A 23,723-nucleotide genomic window follows, 5' to 3' on the forward strand; every position below is an offset into this window, starting at 1 on the left:
GGGCTGGGGGGTTGCGCCTTGCTGCATGTAGACGTGTCGTGTGTCGCACGGTCACGGCACTGGAGAGCATTTAGGCTCCTTGGCAGACGATGCCGTAGCCTTCTCGGTAAATTTAGGCCAAGTTTCACTACATACCTATGTCATCAGAAAATGAGCATGACTTAATATGCGTGATTTGAGTTTTCAGCAAAATGTATACCGACGAGCAACATCAAGTTGCCTATATTTCAGGCTAGGAGCTCAGTAGGGTGGAGCTCAGTTGGGTGGGTGTGTGACGCAGTATCACAGCTACAGGGCAGATGCGGGCCAGCACCCTGGTCAGACTGGGACAGGTCATCTTAGAGCTTGCATTAAAACACAGCTTTGGGGTGAGTCCAAACGAAACTGCCTGGGCAGGAAAGGGCATGCATGTGACGTGATGGTGCCCACCTGCCCACCTCCCCGTCTGCCTGCTGTTCAAACACAGCATGTCAGGGTGTGTCATTGTTTGGTAGATTTTATATCTTGCATTTCTGATATGCTCATCCTCAAAACTCTTGGTGTAATAGTGGGATGCAGTTGTAGCCCTTCTGTGCCATTTCCTTTTATGACTTGTGAGGTTGTAGATTGATTTTAATGGCTGATTTTAGACTGATTTTTACGTTAACAGTGTTTTCAAGCTTCTTAACAAGGTTTTTAAGATTTACAACATTTTTAGAGCTTTCTAATTCTTTTTGTTGTTTCATCTCAAAGATGGTCTGAGTCCTGTAACAGTGCTCTTTAAATAAGGAAAAAGCAGTTGTAAGTAGTTACAGCTACTTTGTCATCTGTTTATTTCATGTAGGAACTAGGAGAAGTTATATTATGCTTAGTAGATGATTAATGCTCTGTTGACCATGAATGTACACCTGGAGCTTATTTTGTATTGCAATCTGAATTTCAATTCAATTGCAGTATTGGCCAGAAAGAATCGCAATGTAGATATTTTCCTCAAATCAGTCAACCTTTGCTTTAGGAAGTGTGTATGGGGACCACCTGACAGGCAGGGGTGATGACCAGCTGGCTGCCTAGGCCAGCGTGCACCTTCAGATATCGGTGTGTCGCGACTTTGGCTTCCTGCTGGAGCCGTCCTCGTCTAGGGTCTTATCGGGCCTGGGTCCTGGGGAAAATCCGCCTCACCACGGGAAGGGGGTCTGGAGTGAGGAAGAGGGATTATTCGCGGGGATGGTTTTAAGACGTGATTTCATCTCGCAGTAAATGTCGCAGACATGACTCATGGGGAGACTGCTGGAAACAGTGAATGTTTGGAGGTGAGATGGAATTACTGGGGGAGGAAAACAGTCGGGAAGTAGGATGGACACACGCACGCACACTGTATCATACTTCAGGAATACTTGTTTGTTGATGTTTTACTTGCAGACTGGGACTAGGACATAGGGCAGTGCGTGTGTGTGTGTGTGTGTAGCTACTTGTTTTGATACTGTTGTTGGGAAAGCACTTTCTAGCCGAGGAGGAGGAGGAGAGGGAAGAGGAATGGCTTCTCGGTTTCCGACAGTCTCCTCTGTGTTATTACATATCATTAGCTGGATTACAGGGCCTGTGCCAGACCGACTCCCCATCTGGAGCTATAAAAGTGCCAGACACGGAAAAAAGATTTGAAGGAGAATGAAGTCTCTTCTAAAGGAGTGTGGAAAGTGGCAGGTCGGCATTGTAACTACCCTGACGCTGCTTTTGTTAGGCATGAATAATGTTCCACAATTATGTTATCATGACATCAGAGCTCGGATGGATTGTGTGTCAGGTGCCACCATGTACAGTGGAAGTTTCCTCCTGTGTCTCAAGAGCTGAGGGGAGGTTCACTGAGTGGTGGTCAACATGTCATGCATCTCTGGTGCTGTTTTCTGTGAACTCACTCAAAAAGCATGCGGGGGGGGTGGTTATTCTGAGCACTCCTCTCCGCATGCAGGCTCTCCCCCGTTTACAGCACCTCAGAACGCTGCTTTTAGCCGACGCTGTCTAAAGTATAACTACGGATGACTCACGCTCCCTGTAATCTGAAGATGTACATCCCAGGGCCTTGGGGCCTGCTCTAGATGCTGTTGCCAAGGCAACATTTGTTTCCATGGCAAAGCAGGGGCTAAATTGGGGGAATCCCTCCCGCACTATGTGGGCCTGCCATCACCTTGTGAAAGAGACCTCTGTCTGTTGCCTGCACTGCAATCGCTGTGACGTGGTAATAACAACACGACCCCCAGAGGTGGGGTGTAGTGCCTCGTTGTCCACCCCTCCCCTCAGTCCCAGTTTCTGTCGACCCATGGATCATTTCCCCTGGGGAGGGTGCTGGAGCTCCAAACTCCACCCCGGACTCACAAAAGGTAGAGGCCCCAGTCATCCTGAGGAATGGCGAGAATGAAGGGCATTAAAGGGAGAGGGGGCAGAGGATGAGGTGAGGGACAGTGGAGTGTTAGTTTGTGAGCCTTGGGGGCTTGGTGTGCTAAGATGCAGTGTTAATGATTTTGGATAGTGGTAATTACAGGGTGCTCTATAGCGCCTGTTGGATCAGGCATGCCTGTAACGGGCATGAAGAATCACTTGTGTCTCGAAGCAAAATAATTCAGTAATTTATGGAGGCTGTCTGTGCGTTTCGATGCACTTGTTATTGTCTGTTTGACTAAGGGCACGTCTGGCACATCTAGGGGGGGGGAAAAATGTTGCCATGGAGATATAAAGGTATTTATTGCCCAGTGAAGGGCCAATACACATTCCGTCGTTCTTGTGACCCGTACTGTAATAGTGGCATTCCTGGCCTTTCCATGCAACCAGGCTAAAGGCGGACACCACAGCCACCGTCTCTGCCGAAGCGAAATCTGCCAGCCGTCTCCGGCTGGGGTCGGGGATGCGTGCGCTTGTCCCTGCCGCAGGGCCGCACCACTCTCGGGTCGAGGACAGGAAGAGGAGGCCTCCAATCACGTCTGTCCAACAGAAACAGACCCGTCACGGTGGATGAAGGTTCAGCGGGTTGAGAGAGTTAGAGAGAGAGTGAGAGAGAGAGAGAGAGAGAGAGAGAGTGACAGAGATAAACAGAGTGAGTGAGTGTAATTTTCCCATTTAATTAGATTTAATGAGGAGATCATCTCACTTCCTCGTTCCCCGCCCCCAGCAGTTTCTGCTCATTGCATGTAAATTAGACACATGAGCTGTGTGGCAGGCCTGATTTCAGCAGTGCATTTAAGCTCCCCTCCCCCATGTGCCTAGTAACCTTGCTGCCTGCTCTTCCAGCTGTGGCTGAAATGTAGTCATCCTATACCTGCATTCATAAACAGAGTACTTAATTTCTGTATGGATTACATCATCGTATAAATGCCAGTGTCATCAGAATGCCCTCACTCACTTAACCTGATGGCAACTTTCCTTGGAAGTCTTGTGCGGGTGGGTGTTTTGCACGAGGACAGTTGAGTGCGAGGATGGCGGTCCACTGATCTTTTTAACGGGCTGTTTGCACCTAATTAGCATGGTCAAGCATGGCACTCTTGCGGGTCTTTAACCCCTGGCTCTCCCCTGGCTCTGTCTTGTCAGCGGCTGTGCGGGGGGGGAAGGCTCCATGAATGTACGTCACCATGATGATGACGGACCACATGCTGGAGCCCCTGCTGCAGCTGAATGTCGAGGTTCCCATGATGCACCACGCACCCATGATGAACGGGGACGCCACGCAACAGGTGAGTGCCACTCAAGCTCATTCTCACACCCACCCCCTCACCCGAGCCGCCGCTGTAGCAAGTCGTGAACCAGGGTCCGTTCTGTTCCCAGGTGATCTTGGTCCAGGTGAATCCCGGGGAGACGTTCACCATTCGCAGAGAGGACGGGACGCTGCAGTGCATCCAAGGTCCGTCTAATAAGTATAATTAAGCACATTCCGATCTGTTTGTTGCAGCTGCTTTATGTAGTCAGATCGGTTAGGACTCCGCATGGATCAGATGGTTTTGTTTACTGTCGTCTTCTGGCATAAGAAACCTCTTTCGTGGGGATCATCGTGCTCGTTGGATATGGTCTCCCTCAACTCTTTTTACAGCCAAGTTCTGCAGTTGTAAAGCAAACATACAAACCTTTGATATTATTGAGTCATCAGTAGGCAATAAGACGTTTTCTCGCCAGTCTCACCACAGTACTGGATGATTCTCACAGACAACAGAGCTGTCAGATGTTGGTGTATGCAGTGTTTGACAGGACATTCTCTGCGCACGCAGCTGCATATGTCACTAAGCCCTGGTCGTTCCTGTCACTCCTGCTCCGCATGTCCTGCAGAAGCTCCGAGGCTTTTGCTGAGCTCGTCTGTCTGCGTTGGCTCAGCCCGCACCACTTGATGTCCCTCTGACTTCACAGAGGCTTTAAAAAAGCTCAGTAAGTGTCCTGAAGGAACTGCATTATTCCTGTTAACAAAGAGCTCTACTGAGTGGTAGGGCTGTTCCGTGTGCTTCTGAAGGCAAAGTGGAGCTGCTAACTATTATCTAATTCCCTTTACCCGAAGAGAGCAGTTTGGGGGAAAACGTTAGCAGCAGGTTTGAAACAGAAACTGAGAGAGAAAGAGAGAGACCGAGAGACAGAAGAGGCCACTCGGAGCACAAGAAACTGTGCGTAGCAGCTTCCCCGGCTTGCGGGTTGTTATTGGAGCGGCCGTCCCGCTGCGCTCCTGGTCTGATTTTTGACTAATATTCCATGCTTCCCCTATGTAGTATCAGGCAGATGGTGCTTTGCTGTTTTGGGGCTGTTGTTTTCTTTTTGTTTTTTTGATGACGTGGCAGTTCTGCAAACATTCGCTGATTAAGGCAGATCAGCCTAGCTGGCTTTTTGGCTATGGGCCGTCTTCCGTTTTAACGCGCGTTTTTAAAGTGTTGTCGTGGGCCGGCGTACCTCCCGCAGGCAGGAATGTCCAAGCCCGTGCCACCCTGATTGGCCCGGCCAGCCCTTATCGCTGCACCCCCGGCCGGTACCGGAACGGTGGGTTAGGATGGCCACAGGTGTCTGGTAGAACCTCAGCCTGGACCCAGAGCCCGCGGTGAGTGACCCGAAGGCCGGTAGGCAGAGAGGGGAAAGGCGTTCCTTCCTGGCTTTTCTGAGCTGATGTTGCTCCTGGCAACCGCACCACCCTGGCCATGTGGGGCAGGGGAACTTCCGTGCGTCATGCTCTGCTGGGTGAGTCGCCCCCATTCTATAGAACGTGGCTTGTATTACAGATCATGGCGGCTTCACCAAATGTGTGTGTGTGTGTGTGTGTGTGTGTGTGTGTGTGTGTGTGCACGCACCAACACTCATAAAGCCATAAAGGCCCTCATAAATGTAGTGCATGGGACCAGGCTCACCCAGAGAGGCCCTTTGCCTCATGCGTAACACGGCTGGTCTGAGACTTCCGTCTCCCCTTCCTTCCGTTTGCTGGCCGTGTGTAGGTACGTCCTGCTGACGCGGCACACGCCTCTGCTCTCTCATCTCTCCTCTCCTCTGTGGCCCTCATCCCTCACTCCTCTCTCCTCCAAAGTACGACTGCAAAAGGCGTATCTCGTGTCTGCCCCCCCCGCGCAAGCATCGCGGTGGAAAACGGCCCCTTTGTTGGCCTGACAGACGGAGCGAGTGAACGAGGGGAGACGGAGCTAGCCAGGCAAAAAGGAGCTGGGGAGCGAAGGAAAAAATGCGGCCATGTGGAGCCCTGCAGCTGTTAGCGGAGCACGCCTGCCACACGCGCACACACACACGCGCACGAGCACGTTATCTGCGCACAGAGCGCAGCCGCTTTTTAGGCCAAGACGAGCCGCAACAGCCCTGCATCCGGTGCAGATGTGGCTGCAGCCTTGAGGAGAGCGGACGCCCAGAGCCTTGATGTGATGTGGCTGCTGGACGGACACGAGCTCGTGCGCAGACACACACACACACACACACACACACACACACACACACAAACACACACAAACAGACGCACTCAAGCAGCCATCTCGCCCTTGATGAATAGCACAAAGCTCAGCCAGACTGGAAAAGCTCTTAATAACCGACAGCAGGATCCTTTCTGCGAACCATTCCCCGAGCGTCCTGCGAGGTCCTGGGACAGGCAGCGATCGTGCGGGACGAGGCAGACTGCACTGCTCTTCCCAGCCCCGGGCCCGAGGGGCCTGGCGTACGCGTTCCTGCGAGTCGACGCCTCCTCTGCCCCAAGGGGAGGCCTGGCAGTGAGCAGGAGGCACGGGGCTGAATGGTGTTCACCCTCGCAGGCAGAACCGTGAGGAGGCGTGTCAACCCCCCCCCCCCCATTCTGCTCTGCTTCCTCGTTGCCCCGCTGCTTCTATTGAGCCTTTTTTCCACTTTAAATCTTTTGCTCTTTTATGGAGTGCTCATTTTGGGGGAATTTTTGCATGCGTGTGCTATCTAACCCCCCCCCCCCCCTTTCCTGCTGGGGAGGAAAGCCCCACCGCGCAGATGATCGGAGCAGAGCCCTGATTCCATTGCTGTGAGTCACCAAGCAGTGCATGGAACAGTGCATTTTTGTGTGCGTCACACTCTCTCCCTCACACACACACACACACACACAGGGAGGGAGGGAGGGAGAGAGAGAAGTGATCAAGCTGAAGAAAAAGGGCAACGTTGTGTCTCACCCACGTCCTTCCACACTGCGTGTGTGAGAGACTGTGTGCGTGTTTGTTTTGTCTCGCTCTTTACTTAGTCAGTCGGCGTGCACACATTTTTTGGAGACCTTTTGAAGGGAAGGTCTTTCTTTTTGAAAGTCCTGAATGTTTTTCGCATGCTGGCACCAAGCGCTCAAGAACATTACACAGTGGAACATTCCACTAGTTCTTTTTTCCCTCCTCCCTCCCTCTCGCTCCGTCTCTCTTTCTATCTCCCCTCCCTTCTCTCTCTCTCTCTCTGTCCGTCTGGTCCCCTCTCCTCTTTCTTTCTGCCCTTCTATTTTTTGAGCGCGTCACATCCTGTGTTTCCAGCGCTCTATTCGCCTTTATAGAGCAGTGGCTCAAGTTCCAGAATAACAAGGGCACTTTTTTTTTAAACAAGAGAGTGACATCTCCAGCTGCACGGGCACATAGCTTCTCGTCCTGCTCTCCTCTGGTCAGGACTTCTCGGAAAAGACGCGAGTCTGCAGTTCGGAGAGCTCCCTACTGTCCTCAAGCAGGGATGTCTGTGTGGATCAGGACCCAAGCACAAGTGGACCTCTCTGTTGCCTGGGCCGGGGTGCCATTTGTGAAGGCTTCATCTGTAAAAATGCTGCCCCTGGCCACGCTTATGTAAGATCACGAACCCCCCCCCCCCCCCCAGTTCATTTCTCAACCATCGCAGTAATGTGAGCACATCTTGAGGCTTTTTAGGGCTTCTCTCTACAGACAGTGGCGCCATTTATGAACATGACAGACTAGACTTTGCACAGACGGGGCAGATCCAGAAAACACAAACAGCCCCAGCCTTCTTTGCCTTACTCTGTTCCCCCCCACCCCAACCCCGAGCATGTCGGAGTAGACGGAAAGCCTTTTCCGAGCACGGGGCATGTCGGAGCACGCCTTCCAGTCCTTTCTCTGCCGCCGAGCTTTTCCCTTCCCGGTCGTGCACTGCGTTCCTGACCTTGTCGTCTGGGTTCGAGCTGCCCCTGCCCCTTCACCTGCTCACCCCACTCTCGACCACTCCAGCAGTCAAACGGGTTGGCAGGAATGCGTCAGCACGGGCATGGGACACCACCTGCCCTCCTGACACATTTTTCCACTTCCTGTCCTGCCTGTCGGCAACGCTCCTCTGCAACGCTCCCTTCCTGGAGCACAGACCGGCAGTGTCCCGCAGCCGCGGCCTCCTCAAGTCCGGGCTATGCCAAGTAGACATCTCGCAGCGCATTCACGTGGGGCGGATGCCGCAGGCTCGCTTTGTTTTCTGTTCTTAGCGGACGTTCGGGGGGGTGGATGAGAGGTGGGGTTAACCTGTCTACCTCAGTCGGAGGAAGGGGCACACAATGCCCAGACAAGCAGCAGCATGATTAAAAAAAGAAAAGCGCTTCCATTGCAGCACGTCGGCAGCGATGTGGCTGCAGGCCAGGGAAGGCCGGGAGATGTGGGCGGGGCTAGGTGGGGCTGGAGCAGTGCGTGTAAGGCGAGCCGCTCCGGGCCTTGGGACTCATCTGCCCCGGAGGCCGGACGGACCTGGGACCTCGGCTCCTCCCAGCCTTTCTCTGCGCCTCCTCTTCTCGGCAGACTTTCCCCCAGGGGTACGAGAGGCACCGCTGGCCTCGCGCGAGCTCTGGCCCTCCCTCACCGTGTGCCGTCCTCCTCAGCAGGGCAGTGTTTCCCCAGCGAGCCCCTAGTGGCTGCACACTGCCTCCTCCAGCTTGAGTTTGCTTCCCATTGGTTAGACGGAGGTGTTTTACAAAATCTTTTACTTTTGTTTGGCAGAAAAATGGATTGCTTGCATTTTTGAGTGCACACTTTGTAACTTTGTCACTGTTTCATGCACACACACACAATATATATATATATATATATATATATATATATATGAGGTATTTCCCCTTGCTGTCTTATTAAAATGTCCATGTGCCGTCCAGTTTGCATTTCACGCTGAAACTGAAACTTTTGAAACCGCTATGTTTCGGTTCTGCCAACCATGACAGCCTGTAGCAGGGCCAAAAAGGCAGAAGTAGGGCTGCTTTCAGGACACGTGCGCGACAGTGGGGACGTCAGCTGCAGGAGTAGAGCTGCTTTCAGGACACGTGCGCGATGGTGGGGACGTCAGCTGCAGGAGTGCATTAAGGACGCATGGAGAGTGCCGAAAGAACAATGGCCTAGTGGCTTTGTTGCAGAGAAAATGTACCAAAACAACAGCATTGCTTCCCTTGTGAGATGTGAGATATTGGCACCCCAGTGTGTGTGACATTAAATTAACATGTGATTTCTGCAAAGCCTGAAGCTATTTTTGTTGTTGTATGTGTTCCTGCACGCTAAGGGACTTCACAATGTATTAAGGGGAGAGTGTGGAGCTGAGGCTGGACCTCCAAACAGTGTACCTCCCTCCTTTGTGCTACGAATTTTAGCCCCCCCCCCCCCAACCCAAAACAATACTCCCTCTCTTCTCTGAACCGAATATTTACAAGCTGTTCAGTATTGATTGCGAAATTGTGTGATGTTTATAGGTTGCCAGTTGTCAAGGATGTTTGCGTAACAGCTAGTTCCAGTGAACTTAAGTAAATTTGGGCATAGCAGTCTATTGTCTAGTTCTCTGCAGGATATAATCATTGGCATCAAAAGAGAAACCAAATCCTTTATTTCGCGCATGCTGTGAGTTTGTACTTAGAGGCATTCCATCCTGAAGGCAGATGAGCACATGTCCCGCCATCATGTGCTCTTTGATTGACCGTAGTCATAATCAGCACGGCCTGCTCAGTAGGCCCTTGCATTTCTTGACTTCCAGCCTAAACCGCAGTTCCAAGTCCAAGGCCAACTTCTTGGGCTTGTATCTAGGGCCAGGCCAGGTCAGGCTAGGTGAGGTATGGCATGGTAGAGTTATTGTTGTTGTTTTGTTTTTTGTGGTCTGTTTCCGTTTTGATGAAATGTAATAATTTGAAGTTCATTTACTAAACCACATAAATCAGAGCAGAGCTATTGCCATGTTGGAATATCTCACCAAATCCAAAAGATTTGCAGAGGAAAAGATTTTGAACAATATAGCAGCATCCTGCAATGACCTGGGTAATGTGGTAAGAACCCCCCCCCAAAGCCCACCACTTTCCTCCCCCTTTTAACAAACTTCATTTGATCCCTGATGTCATCAATGGAGTGGAATTGTATGGTTTGGATGCTTAATTGTTTGTGATTTTCTTTCAGAGTCTGTAATTATCTCTTTTCTCTGGTTTTCTCCTGCTCCCCCCCTCCCTTTTTTTTTTGTTGAGCCCCATTCCTGCAGTGAGTGTATATAGAATAATTTTATATAAAATAGTAATGCCGTCTTCCTTTTGAGTGTGATTGTGCGTCTGAGTGCTTGTGAAGGGAGTTGTTATGCAGGGTTTCAGTGATCATCACCTTTAACACTCACCTTGCAGCAAATATTTGGAGCTCCTAAGCCCTCATACTCCCCCCGCATCCATCCACGGGGTCAAAAGCCAAGTTATGTTTCATGAAAGTCTGTGTAATGGTACTGAATTGGGCTCAGTACCAGTCTTGCTCTTGATCATGGAGCTTGTTTATTAAACACATTCATGCTCCACAACTCACATTTTGCCCAACTTAACAGCACAGTTGTATTTTTGAGGATTAATTTTATTATTGAACAACTGCAGTGCTCTCATGGAAGGGGGCCACGTCATTCTTTCATCTCCAAGTCCTTTACTGGCTAGCCACGCAGTGGAGTACTTCGATGCATGTGATGGAGCATTGTCCTGTATAAAAATCATGGTCTTCCTGATGCAGACTTTTTCCTGTACCACTGCTTGAACAAAGTGCCTTCTAAAAATGGAGGTTTGAGAGTTGATTTTGAGTCCATCTTCAACCCGAAAAGCTCCAACTAGCTCGTCTTTAATAATACCAGCCCATAGCAGTACCCAACCTCCACCTTGGTGGAGTCGACATGGAGCTCTGTGCCTATTACTGAGCCAGCCATGGGCACATCCATCTGGTCTGTCAAGAGTCACTCTCATCTCATCAGTCCATGTGAAACCTGTAAAAAACCTGTCTTCAGATATTTCTTGGCTCAGTCTTGACGTTTCACCTTATGTGTCTTGTTCAGTGGTGGTCAGGTTTCAGCCTTCCTTACATTGGCCATGTCTCAGAGTACTGAACAGCTTGTACTTCTGGGCACTCACAGGTAGGTTGCGGTTCTGGAATATGACAGCACTGAAGGACAATGGGTTCCTATTCGCTTCATGTTTGATTCTTCTGAAATCTTTGGCATTTAATTTGCATCTTTTTTCCTCAACACGTTTCTTGTGACCCTGTTAACCATTTGCAACAAAACGTTTGATGGTTCTGGGATCACGCCCCAATATCTTAGAAATTGTAAGAGTGCTGCATCCCTCTGAAAGACCTTTTACAATTTTTTACTTTTCAGAGTCAGTTAGATCTATTTTTCGGCCCATTTTGCCTGAGGAAAAGAAGCTGCCTAATAATTCTGCACACCTTGATGTAGGGTGTTGATCTCCTTAGGCCACACCTCCCTCATTATACAAATACACATCACCTGATATGCTTAAGTCCAGTAAGCTTTGAAGTTTATACAGCTTGGAATTGGATAATATGCATAAAAATAATGATATGGTTAAAATACTCTCTTGCCAGTAATTGTGCACACAGAGTAGTGTTTACAATAAAGACAATAGGCCATATAACCGTAAACAGATGAAAGGCACCCGCACACATACGTGCGCACACACACCCGCGCGCAAACTACAGGGGGTAAAATGTGATCTCCCTCACTCCTGCATAATTCTCTCCTCTGGCACAGGGGCTCCCTGTTTAGCGAGTTGGGTTTGAGAGCTGAGCACCTCCTCGCGGGGTGTGGGAGGACGGCGCATTCTTTGCGGTTGGTTGCCGTCCACAGCTTTGTGGTACTTTCTGCTTTGTGGTGTCATAAGACACAGGGGTGAAAGGGCAAGGAACTGTGCCTGCGCACTTCCTGCTGTTCGCTCAGGGTTCTCACCAGGGGTGTTCCACTTCCAGGCGTGCTGGACGTGAGATTGCTTTGTACCTTATACATATGTCTGCGTGCGCACACACACACGGACATGCATTCTCTCAGCTGCACACATGCCCTGATACAGACTCGTTCAGTTTAGCTGGGAAGGTTGGCTTTTTTCCTGAAGCCACCTTAGTTTTGCGCCACGCTCCCAGTGCCACGTCATACATTCCTCCCAAAAACATCTATCTGTCTGTCTGTTCATGTCTCTCTCTCTCTCCCTCTCCCTCTCTCTCTCTCCCTCTCTCTCTCTCTCTCTCTCTCTCTCTCTCTCTCTCTCTCTCTCTCTCTCCCTCTTCCTTTCCCATTCTTTTTCCCGTCGTCTCACTGTCTGGCTAAACTACTGCAGCTTTTCCAGCTGAATTAGTGGGCTTTTTCAAAGAAGCCTGTAGTTTGTGGAAAAATTGCATTTCCGTATGTGTGCGTGTTCGCGTGCGCTCACGCGTCTCTATGTACCTTCATTCAGGTCTTTTATGGTGGCCCGTGACCCCCTCTGTGTCTGAGGAGGGAAAAATGAAAACAAACCAAAAAGCACATTTTCAGCAACTGTCTTCTATGAGTTTATCTGGCAGAGCAGAGCGAACACACGAACACACACACTCGCGCACATGGAGAGGCCGGGCTGGTGTGTCATGAGCTGTGGTCTCCTGCAGACTGGATGGACTGGGTGAGGGATCCTCTAGCCCCAGAAGGGGAGGTGGTGGTGGGGACTTCTCTCCAGCACAAAGAGGAGCTTGTTCTGTCAGGGAGGCCCACCGTTCCTGCGGGCTCCTGGGAAGCCCAGTGGGGGAGTGCGCTACCTGCCCCGCTCTCCTTCTCGTGTTTTCTGCCCTGCTAATACACTCTCTCTCTCTCTCTCTGTGTGTGTGTGTCTCTCTCTCTCTCTCTCTCTCTCTCTCTCTCTGTGTATGTGTGTGTGTGTCTCTCTCTCTCTCTCTCTCTCTCTCTGTCTGTTTGTTTTTCTAGGTATCTCTACGTTTCACAAGCTTCTGTTTCTTCTCTTTGCTCAAGCTCTTTTCACCCTCCCCCACACTCCTTCTTTTGAGTTGGTAGGAATGTTGATGTTTGCCCAATGTCTTGCTGGTGAGCTGTTGAGTACTGGGTCCTCTCTCTCTCTCTCTCTCTCTCTCCCTCCCTCCCCCTGTCTGTCACTCATATCTGCCCCCACCCCTAGGATTGTGCGGATGGACGTCGGCGGAGGGGGTTTCATACATACACTGGCCTTTTTCCACACACAGGACCGTCTCAATGGCTTTTGGTGGGCCTTCTGAGTGTGGGGCTATTTTTAAGCCACTTCCACCACAGCAGTACACTGCCTCCCTGTGAAGCTGCACCCCACACACCAATGTGTGTATACCCCCACCCTGACCGCTACCACGGCTTGTGTGGGGTTCCACACATGCGAACACAAACAGGGCCTTTATTGGGAGGTGCAGACTGACTCCGGCCCCCCCCCCGGGGCGGGTGGGGAGGCGAGCAGGCAGGGTTGAGGTGGGGTTGGTGGTGAGAGGTGGTGGCGTGGTACATCGTGACAGACAGACTGTGATTTACAGCTATGGAGGGTTCCGGAGGCCGTCACGCCACCCAACTGCACCCCTGCCAGAGAGGAAGGGGCCCAAAATGGCTTAACCAGCTGGTGGGCCGGCTACTGAAGCCACTCGGCGATGGAGAGGCCATCGCAGGAAAAACTTGGTCGAAGGGTTGTGAATTATGGCTGATTCCTCTTCCTGTCCGTGCGTGTGCGTGTGCGTGTGCGTGTGTGTGTGTGTGTGTGTGTGTGTGTGAATGATACACTTGGGAAGTGGATGGAGCAGTGAAAAGGGGGAACTTGGGTTTGTCTAGGCCACACCCCAGGGGAGCTTGGACAGAGTGAGTTTGTGTGTGGTGTAAATAAACGTGGCGGCACACACACACACACACACACACACACGGGGGCACACACACACACACACATCGCTGCTCTCATTGGAACCGATGGCTCTGTTTCGGCTCCAGGAAGGAGAATAAAAATGCAAGGAACTCTGCACAGTGACTCAATGTGCTTGTCTAACCCGGTGTCACAGTATCCGATGCATCTATCTGAATGGGCTCAGCTGGATGGGAACACATATACCTGCAAGACAAATCAGGAGAGAGAGAGAGAGAGAACAAGAGTCCCCTGATGTCTTTTAAGGGTTATGCTGGTGAATGAATGGATGGGCACTGGAGCGCCGTCTGAGGTATTGTGGTTAGATGAAGCTATTTGTTGCCTAATTCTGCCTCTTAGGCCTATGGCAGCTTGGTAAGCGATATGAGTGGGGAGTGCTGTTCCCTCCTTCTTGCAGTGCGGGGAATTTGCTTCACTTTTCTACACTTTGTGTGTGCAAAGGAGTTACAGTGTCGTGTTACGTGTGGCCTCTCCCTTCCTGCCTGCATAGGCTGACAGACCTTTTCTCTCTCTCTCTCTCTCTCTCTCTCTCTCTCTCTCCTTCTCTCAGGGCCCGCAGAAGTTCCCATGATGTCACCAAACGGTTCCATCCCACCCATTCACGTTCCCCCAGGCTATATCTCCCAGGTAACGCAGGAGAGGTGGAACGAGGCGCTGAGGTCGGCTGGGCCTTGCCACTCACACAATGAGATGGGATTTCACCCTCCCGTGCAAATAGAACCGTGCCTTTGACGACCTGTGTTCACCAAACACGCTCACCCCACATTCTCTCCCGAATACACACACACACACGCACACAGACGCGCGCGCACACACACACGCGCACACACACATGCGCGCGCACACACGCGCGCACACACACGCGCACACACGCGCACACACACACACACACACGCGTACTCACGATCTCTGAGCAGTAACGCTGTTCTGTAGTCTCGAGGAAGGCTGTGTCAAAACAGATGCATGCAATAGTCAAGCGGCCTTTCATCCCGAAAGGTCAGAAGCGCTGGACAGATGGCGAGAGAGCAGCGCATGTTGACATAATGCCCGACAGCCCTGCCTTACCTTCAGCAACCTGAGGCTCCAGACACCCTCACGTCACTACAAAGAAGCTGCAAGGAAACATTAAAAATCTACAGGCTGGAGTGTTCAGACGTAGCTGCCTGGCCTTGAGGAATCGAGGCAGGGTCCCACAGTCGAGCTTCAGCACCTGCGTTTGGCAAAACCTATCTCCATTCCTGCCTCTGAACACACACCAGTGTGCGCCATGCTGTCTGGCCCTTGTCCCCAGCCTCTGGAACACACACGCTGGCCTTCTGGCATGCGATCTACTGACTGGCATGCCCTCGCACTCTGCCATTCTAGATTAGTGTCAAAAGCACCGCTGGATGCTGGTGGTGGTGGATGCTGGACTTTTGGTCCCAGTCTGGCGCACCGTCTTGGATTTCTGTTGCCTGGGGCACTCCTAGGACCATATCCACTGTATCGACTTTTAGGTTTTCAGTGTTTGATTCCCAAAATAATTCCGTGTGTTTGCGTGCATGTGCACAGGTTCTGGAGGACAACACGGGTGTGTGGCGGGTTGTGGTCACCCCTCACTCTGAATGTTACCCCCCCAGCTACTCACCCGCGCTCTCACCCACGCACCACCTGCCCCCACCCTACATGACGCACCCCCACTTCATCCCCACCTCACCCGCCGCCTACTACCCGCCTGCCAGCCATGGAGACGTAGGCCCTCACCAGTACTACCAGCACCGCCTGGCCCCCATCTACCCCGAGGGTAAGCATGTTCTGCCCTGCTCCTGCTCACATAACCACCCTTAATCTATCCCTCATGGTGATGCCATAAGGGAAGTGGGTCATTAATGCATTTTATGCCATCAATATTGCAGTGGATCTGTACCATTAATTACAGTTGAACTCGCTGTGTAAGAGTGCAAATGCAGTGTAACACAGTGTAATAAATGATTTAAAACAGTATAATAAGTTTTGCTGTCATTAATGGCAAAGTTACATCGTAAGAGAGTGCTGCCCCACCATAAGGTGGCATGGTGATGGAAGCGTGAAAAACATGGTGATGGAAGCGTGTTTTCCCGGCCGTTCCGCAGAGATCCTGTACAACATGACGTTTCTGGGGAGAGAGGAGCACTGCAAGCCGCCGCCCAAGAAGCTGAAAGAGCGGATTGGCGAGCGGCAGGGCCTGTCCCGGGTTACCACGCCGCCCTCTTCCACCTACAAGAGCGGCCCGCAGTGTAGCGCCACCCCCAACGGCTACGGCAAGGGCCATGCCAGTGCCGTGGCGACGAGCCCAGGGGGCGGGGCCAGCGGAGGGAGCCCCGGGACCAAGAGGGCAGAACGCAAGGCCAGAGGAAGCCCCAAACACACTGATGGTGAGCAGCAAGGTGAGCGCGCCCCCCCCCCCCCCCAAAGTGCAGTATCCCACACACAGTCTCAGTTACGGTCTTGTAATGCTTCCCACAGCACCTTGGACCAGAGCCTGCGTTCATGCCACTTCTCTGGGCTAACAACACGCATTTAGAAATATTTTTTGACAGCGTGAGGGAGGTCAGAGGTGAGGTCGGGAGGGGCGGTTAAAGCAGTATCGCTTTGAAAAAGCAGGCAGTCGAATGCATTTTGTTTAGAAATGCAGTACCAACAAGGTCAAAGGTGAAATTGCAGTCCAAGAAAGAGCAGTTGGGAATGAAAGGGAGAGACGCTGAGAGCCTTTTTACCTTTGTGACACCTACACTGTGGTTGACTCCCTAAAAGGCTCTCCGGAAAGTCTTCTCCGACCTCTGTGGTGCTCTGAGCCCACCCACTGCTCCAAGTCCTGTGCGATCAGCACGTGCTAGACTAATCCTCTGAGCCGTTGTCGTGACGTACCTGGCTCGTGAGGGCTGTGTGCCTGCCACATGCCGCTGCCTTGCCTCGTGACTGCTGGTGGACTGCAAACAGCCGCTTTCAGCGGAAGAGCTCCCTCGGCCGGTGGGCCCGCCTCGCCCTGCCTCACCCTGCCTCAACCGGTCCTGTCTCCTGGCACGTAAGGCTTATGGGAGCCCACTTATCTTTAGGGCACACGGAAGATGAGTGTGTGTCACATGCCCTCGGGGGTGGTTCTCTGAAAAGAGATTTAAGTTCAGTGTGTGTCCTGGGGTTTGCATTTCTGTGTCTTTGCATGGGAGGTTGTTGTTCTGCCATTAAACATTCCATGGCTGTTATATGATATGGCCCATTGGGTGCTGCTAGTGTGATACAGCATGTCGTGCGATGCTGGCACACGGCTCGGAGCCCAGGTTGCAACATGTCTTGCAGGGGGTTCGTTGGATGGTGTGACTGCCAGCCTGCTGAGCTGATGACTGAGCGTTGGCCACACCTGCTCCCTTTGAACCGTCCTTGCCGTAAAGGCTTTATTTTTAAACATTTACATTGGCTCCAAGTCGTTGGTCTGAGTCAAATACCCACAAATGCAGACCACACAAACACACACTTGCAGGACAACAATAATAATTGTAAAGGCAGAGATCTGGAAGCGCACCACCTGCAGGCTAAGGGGAACCATCTACAGGATATTGGGTAAGAACACGTGGCGCATCTCCAAGCTTTGTGCTGCCTTCCCTAACCCTTGGCTTCCTCGTTCTCTCCTCTCCCATCATCCGTCTGGAAAGCCCCGCTCTCTGGGTCTCGTGCCCTCCCTGTTTTCTGCCTTATCTCTGTCGTCACCACACCCCGCTTTGTTTGCCACTTCCCCCTCCTGATCTGGCCCACGGCCGTCTGCGGTTCCGGCTGCATGTGGCCTTGGGAAAAAACGGACGGAAGACGGAAAATTAAAGCCAGAGGGACGCTCTGGCCGCGGTTCCTGGGCAGCGCACGTTGCCAGTGGCAGAGGTCCAGTCCGGACGCCACGGTGCTCAGACGCCACCTCCCCACCAAAACGCTCGGCGCAGGAACCATGCAGTTTGATGTCTAGGTTCTGTATTTTTAGACTGATGATGGACCAGAGTGGGTTTCCCCGTTTTTGTGTCTGTACACGGAACAGACTCTTGACCTTTTTCCTTCCATTTTTGGTTGGTTGGTTTGTTTGTTTGTTGTTCGAGTTGTTTGGGGGAAAAATCAAACCAGCAATCCCAACCCTCCAGTGAGAAGATCCTGCAACGGTCCCTCTCTCCACCCCACTGTTTTTGCGTGTGTGGGGAATAATGAGACCCGTACGGGTGACGTTCAGGTCATGCTTCCATGACTTCACTGTGGCAGTGACTCATAGTAGGGACCCCTTGGGCCCAGTAAAAGTGGGGACCTCTGAACCTCTCTCCCCACTAGCTTCTGCTGGCCGGCTTCTCCGCGGCGCCCCCATCCATCAGGCTGTCACACGCCTCCTCGGGTCGCTGTGTTCCCCCACTACCGCTGCCCTCAGATGACTCATGCTCCAGTCTGAATGAACTCTTGAGGGTTTTTTTTGCCCAAATCAACAAAGCACATTCAAGGTCACAAAAAAATGTAATTAGACCCGTTCATTTATCCGCTGTCGTCCCCTCTGTGCAGAATCCGACCTAGACTCAAGGAGAGAACAGGATGTGCTGTCAGGAATAGACAAGCCACAGGTGAGTGTTGCCTACGAATCTCAGTATTCCGGCACTTCCCAGAGTGCTGCTTTGTGGGCCTAGGAACCACTTTTCAGGGTTGGTTGGAGTGGGTGTTGCTCTCCACTAGGGGGCAGCAGCAGTATGGTTGTACCTGTGACTGGTATCCTTGCAGTTAGCGTTTGTATTTCTAAGAGGCGCACAAATATGTATTTTTATGCCACACACATTTTATTGAAATTTTCCCTGAGGTTATCTGTAGGTTATTTCCCAACGCCATTACAGAAGATATGTCTACAGTGTTTGTGTGTAGCTCATTAGCATGTTTTTAAGCTGGTGGATGCTTGTCACACCCATAGGCACTACAGCAGACTCTTCACAGTGACTTGATAACCAGATATAGAACATTTATTGAATTATTCCTCCTTAAATAAAAACTTTCAGTGCATCAGAATTGCTATAGCAACTAATTACATTTATATCTTAGTATTTTCCAAGCATTGCTTGCTGGTTTTACTCATTAATATTCTAGCCTTTTTTGGAATAACTAGTCAAATTGATTGTTGCCAAGTCATTAAAATCCCTAGGTTGCTTGATTGTGGTTGTGTGGTTGTTTTTTTTCTTCTCTTCATGCCTGACCCACACGCCTACGGCTCTCTGCGCTGAGCTGAGGAGTCACTTTGGGCTCTGAGACTGATGGGGCCCACTCTCAAGTCTTAATGAGAAAACCCAACCTGACTTTTTAAAAATGTTCTCACTCCGCCTAAAGCAGGCAGCGCACACAATTTTCAGACACTCCATGTTTCCTTTCCAAATAAATTGGTGTTTTAAAAATGAATTAATTTGATTTGATTGTTTGTAATGGGTTTTGCTGCTTCCTCTCTCCTTTTGTGTCGTTTGCTCATCATGTTACTGTCCCTATATTTTAAAGAGAGTCTTCAAAAAAACCCTTAATGTAAATATAGTTATACTATAATAATAAACTTTATACAGCGCCTTTCCCAAACACATTTCAAGCTGTGGTGACCACACGCGTTCCCTGCTGTGTGAAGCACATCGGTTGCGGTCTGTGAGCCAGTGTGATGTCACCCCTTAGGTGTCAAAAATCCAGGCTCGCTCGGCACTGGTGTCCTGGGCACGAGCCCCGCGGGCAGGGGCGTCTGGGCGGGGCCAGGCTGACGGAGCTCCGCCCACATGTAGCTACGAGCTGCTCCTCGCCGACAAGGGCAGCGATGGGAAGTACAGGGTTGTGTACAGGTAATGCATTCATGCACCTACGACTCCCTCGACGTAACCTGCTAAACACAGGTTTAAACTGCCAGTTGTATGGAGCTTGCCATGTTCCTCCACACCTTTTGTTGTTGTTGTTGTTGTTGTTTTGTTATGGGTAAGACAGGGTGCCCACACATTTCAGGCCATCAATGGCCATGGTCTGTTCAATCTCTCACCCTCCATCCAAACCTTTATCCAAAGCCCTTCCCCAAAGACGATCCTATGTGCTGTGTGTGCTTGCCAAAATGATTGACAGACATGCAGATCTGGTAGAGTGGTCCATACAGATGGATCGTGCTGAAATTTTTAGTTGCAGATCACAGAGCCCCTGAACAGTCAGTAAGCAGTAAGTTTAGCAGTAGCTGAAGTGTAGCTGAAGTGTAGCAACAGATGAAGTGTTTTTAAAATAAGTGGCTTACGGCAACTTTAATCGTCTTACAGAGCCTCAGAGTTTATTAATGATGCATAATTGATATGGTCGCATAAAAGTGCTTGTCGGCGTGTTCTGTCCTCCACAGTGGGGAGGAGCTGCAGTATACTCTCACTGACCTGAGGCCAGCTACGGACTATCACGTCAGGTGAGGCCAGTGGGAGAATGCGAAGTTTTCCTCAGAGGCTGCCTGCAGTTGCTAGCTCTCTCTAAATGTGTGAGGTCGCTGGGTTGTACTGCGACTGGGATTTTCTGTTTTTGTGGGTGGAGCAGCTCTTGCTTCCTTGAGTGAACCCGTTACATAAAACTACAAACACATTCATACTAATATAAAGTGTCTTCAAATACAGTGAAGTAATGCTAGCCTGTTATCACATGGGAATAACTTAGAATGACATAACCCTACATTTAATAATTAGAGCTCTTTAACTAAATTGGTGTGCCGGAAACCAAACAATGGTCGTCATAGATGATCGTTCGGTTACCGGCAGACCAATTTGACACCAATTTAATGTACCAATTTAATGCACCAATTGAATGGGATGTTTCCTTGCCATTTGCTCCTTTCTATTTTTCCACACGGTGTCCCCAATCCTCACCCTTTTGTCTCGCGTGCGCTGTGTGTGTCTGTGTGTTGCAGAGTAAGTGCAGCGTGCAACTCCGTGAAGGGTCCCGATTCAGAGGCGAGGACCTTCACTACCCACAGTGCCCCCCCAGACATTCCCCTGCCCCCGCGACTCTCCCACCGCACCAAGAGCTCCCTCACTCTGCAGTGGAAGGTAGCGCCCAGTACCTGCTGGCACACCTCACAGCACACAGCGCACACACGCTGCATTCACACACGTCATTTCATACAGCCGTTAATTAGGAAATGTCTCATTTCAGCCCCCTGTTGATAATGGCTCAAAAATCACCAGCTATATTCTGGAGTGGGATGAGGTAAGTGCTCCTTGGTGACCGTACAGTATAATTTGGATGTAATCCATGCACACAGCTTCACTCGGGTCGTCACATATGCGCCGCTCTCCGGACCGCCACGTTACTCACCGCCGCTGGAGAAGGTCGCGCTGGAATTTTTCTACCCATCATGCACTGCGGTGACAGTGAATAGCTGCTTCTTTCTTTCTCCGAGTGCGCTGCAGTCATTTCTGCCTCCGCTGCGCTGCTGTGGCCGTTAGTGTACTCATTTCCCCCGTCCCCCAGTGGCAGTGTTTTTATTCCCCACCCTCACTCCCTTATATGTTTCAGTACTCGGTGGGAACATATTGCCGAGTCATTTCTGCTTATGTTGCCACCAGTGTTGACTCGAGGCTTGCATTCAGAACAAGTGGCGGAGCCAGGGTACGATTAATGGTCTCTTTCCTTTTCTCATTTATGGTGTAGTTGCCTTGGTGAAGTCCTAAATGGCTTTGCAGTAGTTTAGGGCAGAGGGCCTGTAGCGAATGGAAAATAAGTAAGTAAATGAAAACAAGGCCAAATGCTCTTATTTTAGTCTGCTGCGTCTGTCTGCTGTGCCCGACTGTTAACTGATGAGGGTGTAGCGCCAGCCCCCAGAGAATCCACCGGCTCTGCTCTCCTGCTGGAGGATGCAGGCGACGGTGTTCATCCCCACCTCCCTCAAAGACCTTGCAGAGTCTTTTCTGTTGCTATCTAGCATTACAGAGCTTTACAAAATCAGAAGGATGCTCTGTGAGATCCGACACGTCCACCGATCGGCTGACCGTGCCGTGCCTTTCATCTGCACTGAACCAAGCCTCTTTGTGAAATTTCTTTCGTGTCTGTGAAATCATATATCTGTTAATTGAGTGGCCCGCGGTCTCTCTCGCTTTTCCTTTGTCCTCGCCCATTTGTCTTTGGCCCAGGGACGCCGGCGTCTTCCTCTTGCGAGCCTGCCGAGCACGACGTGTGACCCCTGTCGGCACGTCGAGACGTGGCTTTTGGGTCTTTGTCTGATTCGGCTGGCCTTAACGGTTCCGGTTTGTCCTTTGTCTCCCTCGCAGGGGAAGAAGAATGGCGTCTTCAGAGAGTGTTATTTTGGCCACCAGAGGCATTTCAAAGTCATGCGCCTGTGCCCTGCTGTGGGGTACACGTTTCGAGTGGCGGCACTCAACGACATCGGGCCCAGGTGTGTGATGATGGGGGTTGCATGTCTGCGCGCACACGCACGCATGCATTTGTGTACTGAACGTGCCTTTACCTGCATGTGGTTAATGTATGGGGAATTCCTTTTGTGTTTCTGTTTTTGTGGGTAGAGCAGTTCTTGCTCTTGCTTACTTTAAATCGGATAATAAAGAATTTCCTGGAAACCTAATTCCCAGATATCTGGTTTCCTTGTCATTAAAGTAACTGAGTCCATTCCTTCCAGCACGTTTTAGTGTAAAGTCTCAGTAAATGGCTGAAGTATCTGACACACCAGATGTTGTTAGTGAACGAAAATCGGAGTTATGGCAGGGGAGACACTTCCATGCATCAGCTGACCCTTTGCAGTTCCCTACTCACACACTTCTACTAGACGCAGAAATGTCTGTGTCCTCCCTGTTGGGAACGGGCTGAATTTATTATCCCTTCCAGCACTTATGGTTTCTCCGTCTCCTCTCCCTGGTCTCCCCCGCTCTGTCTTCCACAGCCGCTTCAGCACCGAGATGGTTTTCCACACCACGGGCAGTCTCCCCCAGATGTCTGTGGCTCCACGTCTGCTTCGGGCGGGACCATCCTGGCTGGTGCTGGAGTGGACACGTCCCAGCAGCTGCAGCCCGGAGGAGGAGCCCGTGTACATGCTGGAGATGCAGGACGAGAGCAAGGTGAAGTGTGTGTGTGTGTGTGTGTGTGTGTGTGTGCGGACAGAAGCCCCGTTCCTATAAATGAAGCTCCACCACACCAGAATCATGGCTGATTTATTTATTTTTTTGTCCCGAGGGGAATTCTATAGATGTTTTGGACTTGTCCAGTTGGCCACCTTGGGGGTTGGAGGTGGTGTGTGTCTGTGTGGGGGGCAGGGGGTGTTAATTATCCATCGTCCACGGTTGTCTGTAGACGGGACATTCTAGAACTATGACTAATGTCTTCTGTATCCCACATGAAATCGAGGTGCTCGTCTCATAAGCAGGGAGGAGTGACCTTTTGTGTCCCTTGTTTGTTTTCAGCTTCCCAACTATTACCCAAATTTAGGGACCAAACATGGGAGGAAACATGGCTTCTTAAATATGTTGGACACCTCAAATCAATTAGTGAATGCTCAGGATTAGGACTAAACTGTCCAGTCTGTGGGCCTGTAGTGTTTGACTGTAACGGTGCCCTCGTTTCTGTAGGGGGCGGAGTTTCACACTGTGTACAGCGGGACAGAGCTGAGCAGTAAGGTGGAGGACCTGAGCAGGAGCACCCAGTACAAGTTCAGGGTGAGCAAAACCTCCAGCCTCTCTTGTCTTCGTCAGAGGTCCGTGTGATCTCCTCTTCCTCACTTTACACAGGCTATAAGCAAAAGGAGTTAAACCAGTTGGTGCTGCCTTCATAGCCCCACTCCCCTCCAGTGCAGGAATTTGTCTTCTCATTTGCCCTTTTCATGATGAATTAATTTCATGAATTAATCATGATGGTTGAGACACACATTTACTCTTTTTATTTCCCTGCATCTAAGCGTGTGCACGCTCTCACACACACGCGCACGTGCACACACACAGGTTTTAACTCTTGGTGGGCACGATATAAGTTCCTCTGCCATCAAATCTTCCCTTCCGGGATCAGCTGGGATCAGATAAATATCACTAGGATCAGCTGCTGGAATCTGAGGCTGACCAAGGCTCATTAGGCAGAGATATAACGGAAGGAGTGACAGCAGATC

The 23,723-nt window shown here is 50.9% G+C and overlaps 1 protein-coding gene across 4 annotated transcripts in view; it reads left to right on the forward strand.

Annotated features, from left to right (window-relative positions):
- Positions 1-23,723, forward strand: part of fndc3bb (fibronectin type III domain containing 3Bb) — a 42,543-nt gene that overhangs the window by 5,098 nt on the left and 13,722 nt on the right. Inside the window, exons 2-14 of one of the 4 annotated variants that reach the window (XM_035526097.1) lie at positions 3,556-3,698; positions 3,790-3,865; positions 14,154-14,230; positions 15,155-15,386; positions 15,715-16,008; positions 18,146-18,204; positions 19,280-19,440; positions 19,974-20,033; positions 20,526-20,664; positions 20,771-20,824; positions 21,886-22,010; positions 22,512-22,686; positions 23,194-23,280. In XM_035526097.1, the coding sequence (XP_035381990.1) occupies positions 3,585-3,698; positions 3,790-3,865; positions 14,154-14,230; positions 15,155-15,386; positions 15,715-16,008; positions 18,146-18,204; positions 19,280-19,440; positions 19,974-20,033; positions 20,526-20,664; positions 20,771-20,824; positions 21,886-22,010; positions 22,512-22,686; positions 23,194-23,280 (1,653 nt within the window). In that variant the 5' untranslated portion in view covers positions 3,556-3,584. The remainder of the gene's footprint in view (positions 1-3,555; positions 3,699-3,789; positions 3,866-14,153; positions 14,231-15,154; positions 15,387-15,714; positions 16,009-18,145; positions 18,205-19,279; positions 19,441-19,973; positions 20,034-20,525; positions 20,665-20,770; positions 20,825-21,885; positions 22,011-22,511; positions 22,687-23,193; positions 23,281-23,723) is intronic. The other 3 variants (XM_035526099.1, XM_035526098.1, XM_035526100.1) reach the window with 3 other exon arrangements.

Source organism: Electrophorus electricus, chromosome 5 (assembly GCF_013358815.1).
Source record: "Electrophorus electricus isolate fEleEle1 chromosome 5, fEleEle1.pri, whole genome shotgun sequence".
Lineage (NCBI taxonomy): Eukaryota > Metazoa > Chordata > Actinopteri > Gymnotiformes > Gymnotidae > Electrophorus > Electrophorus electricus.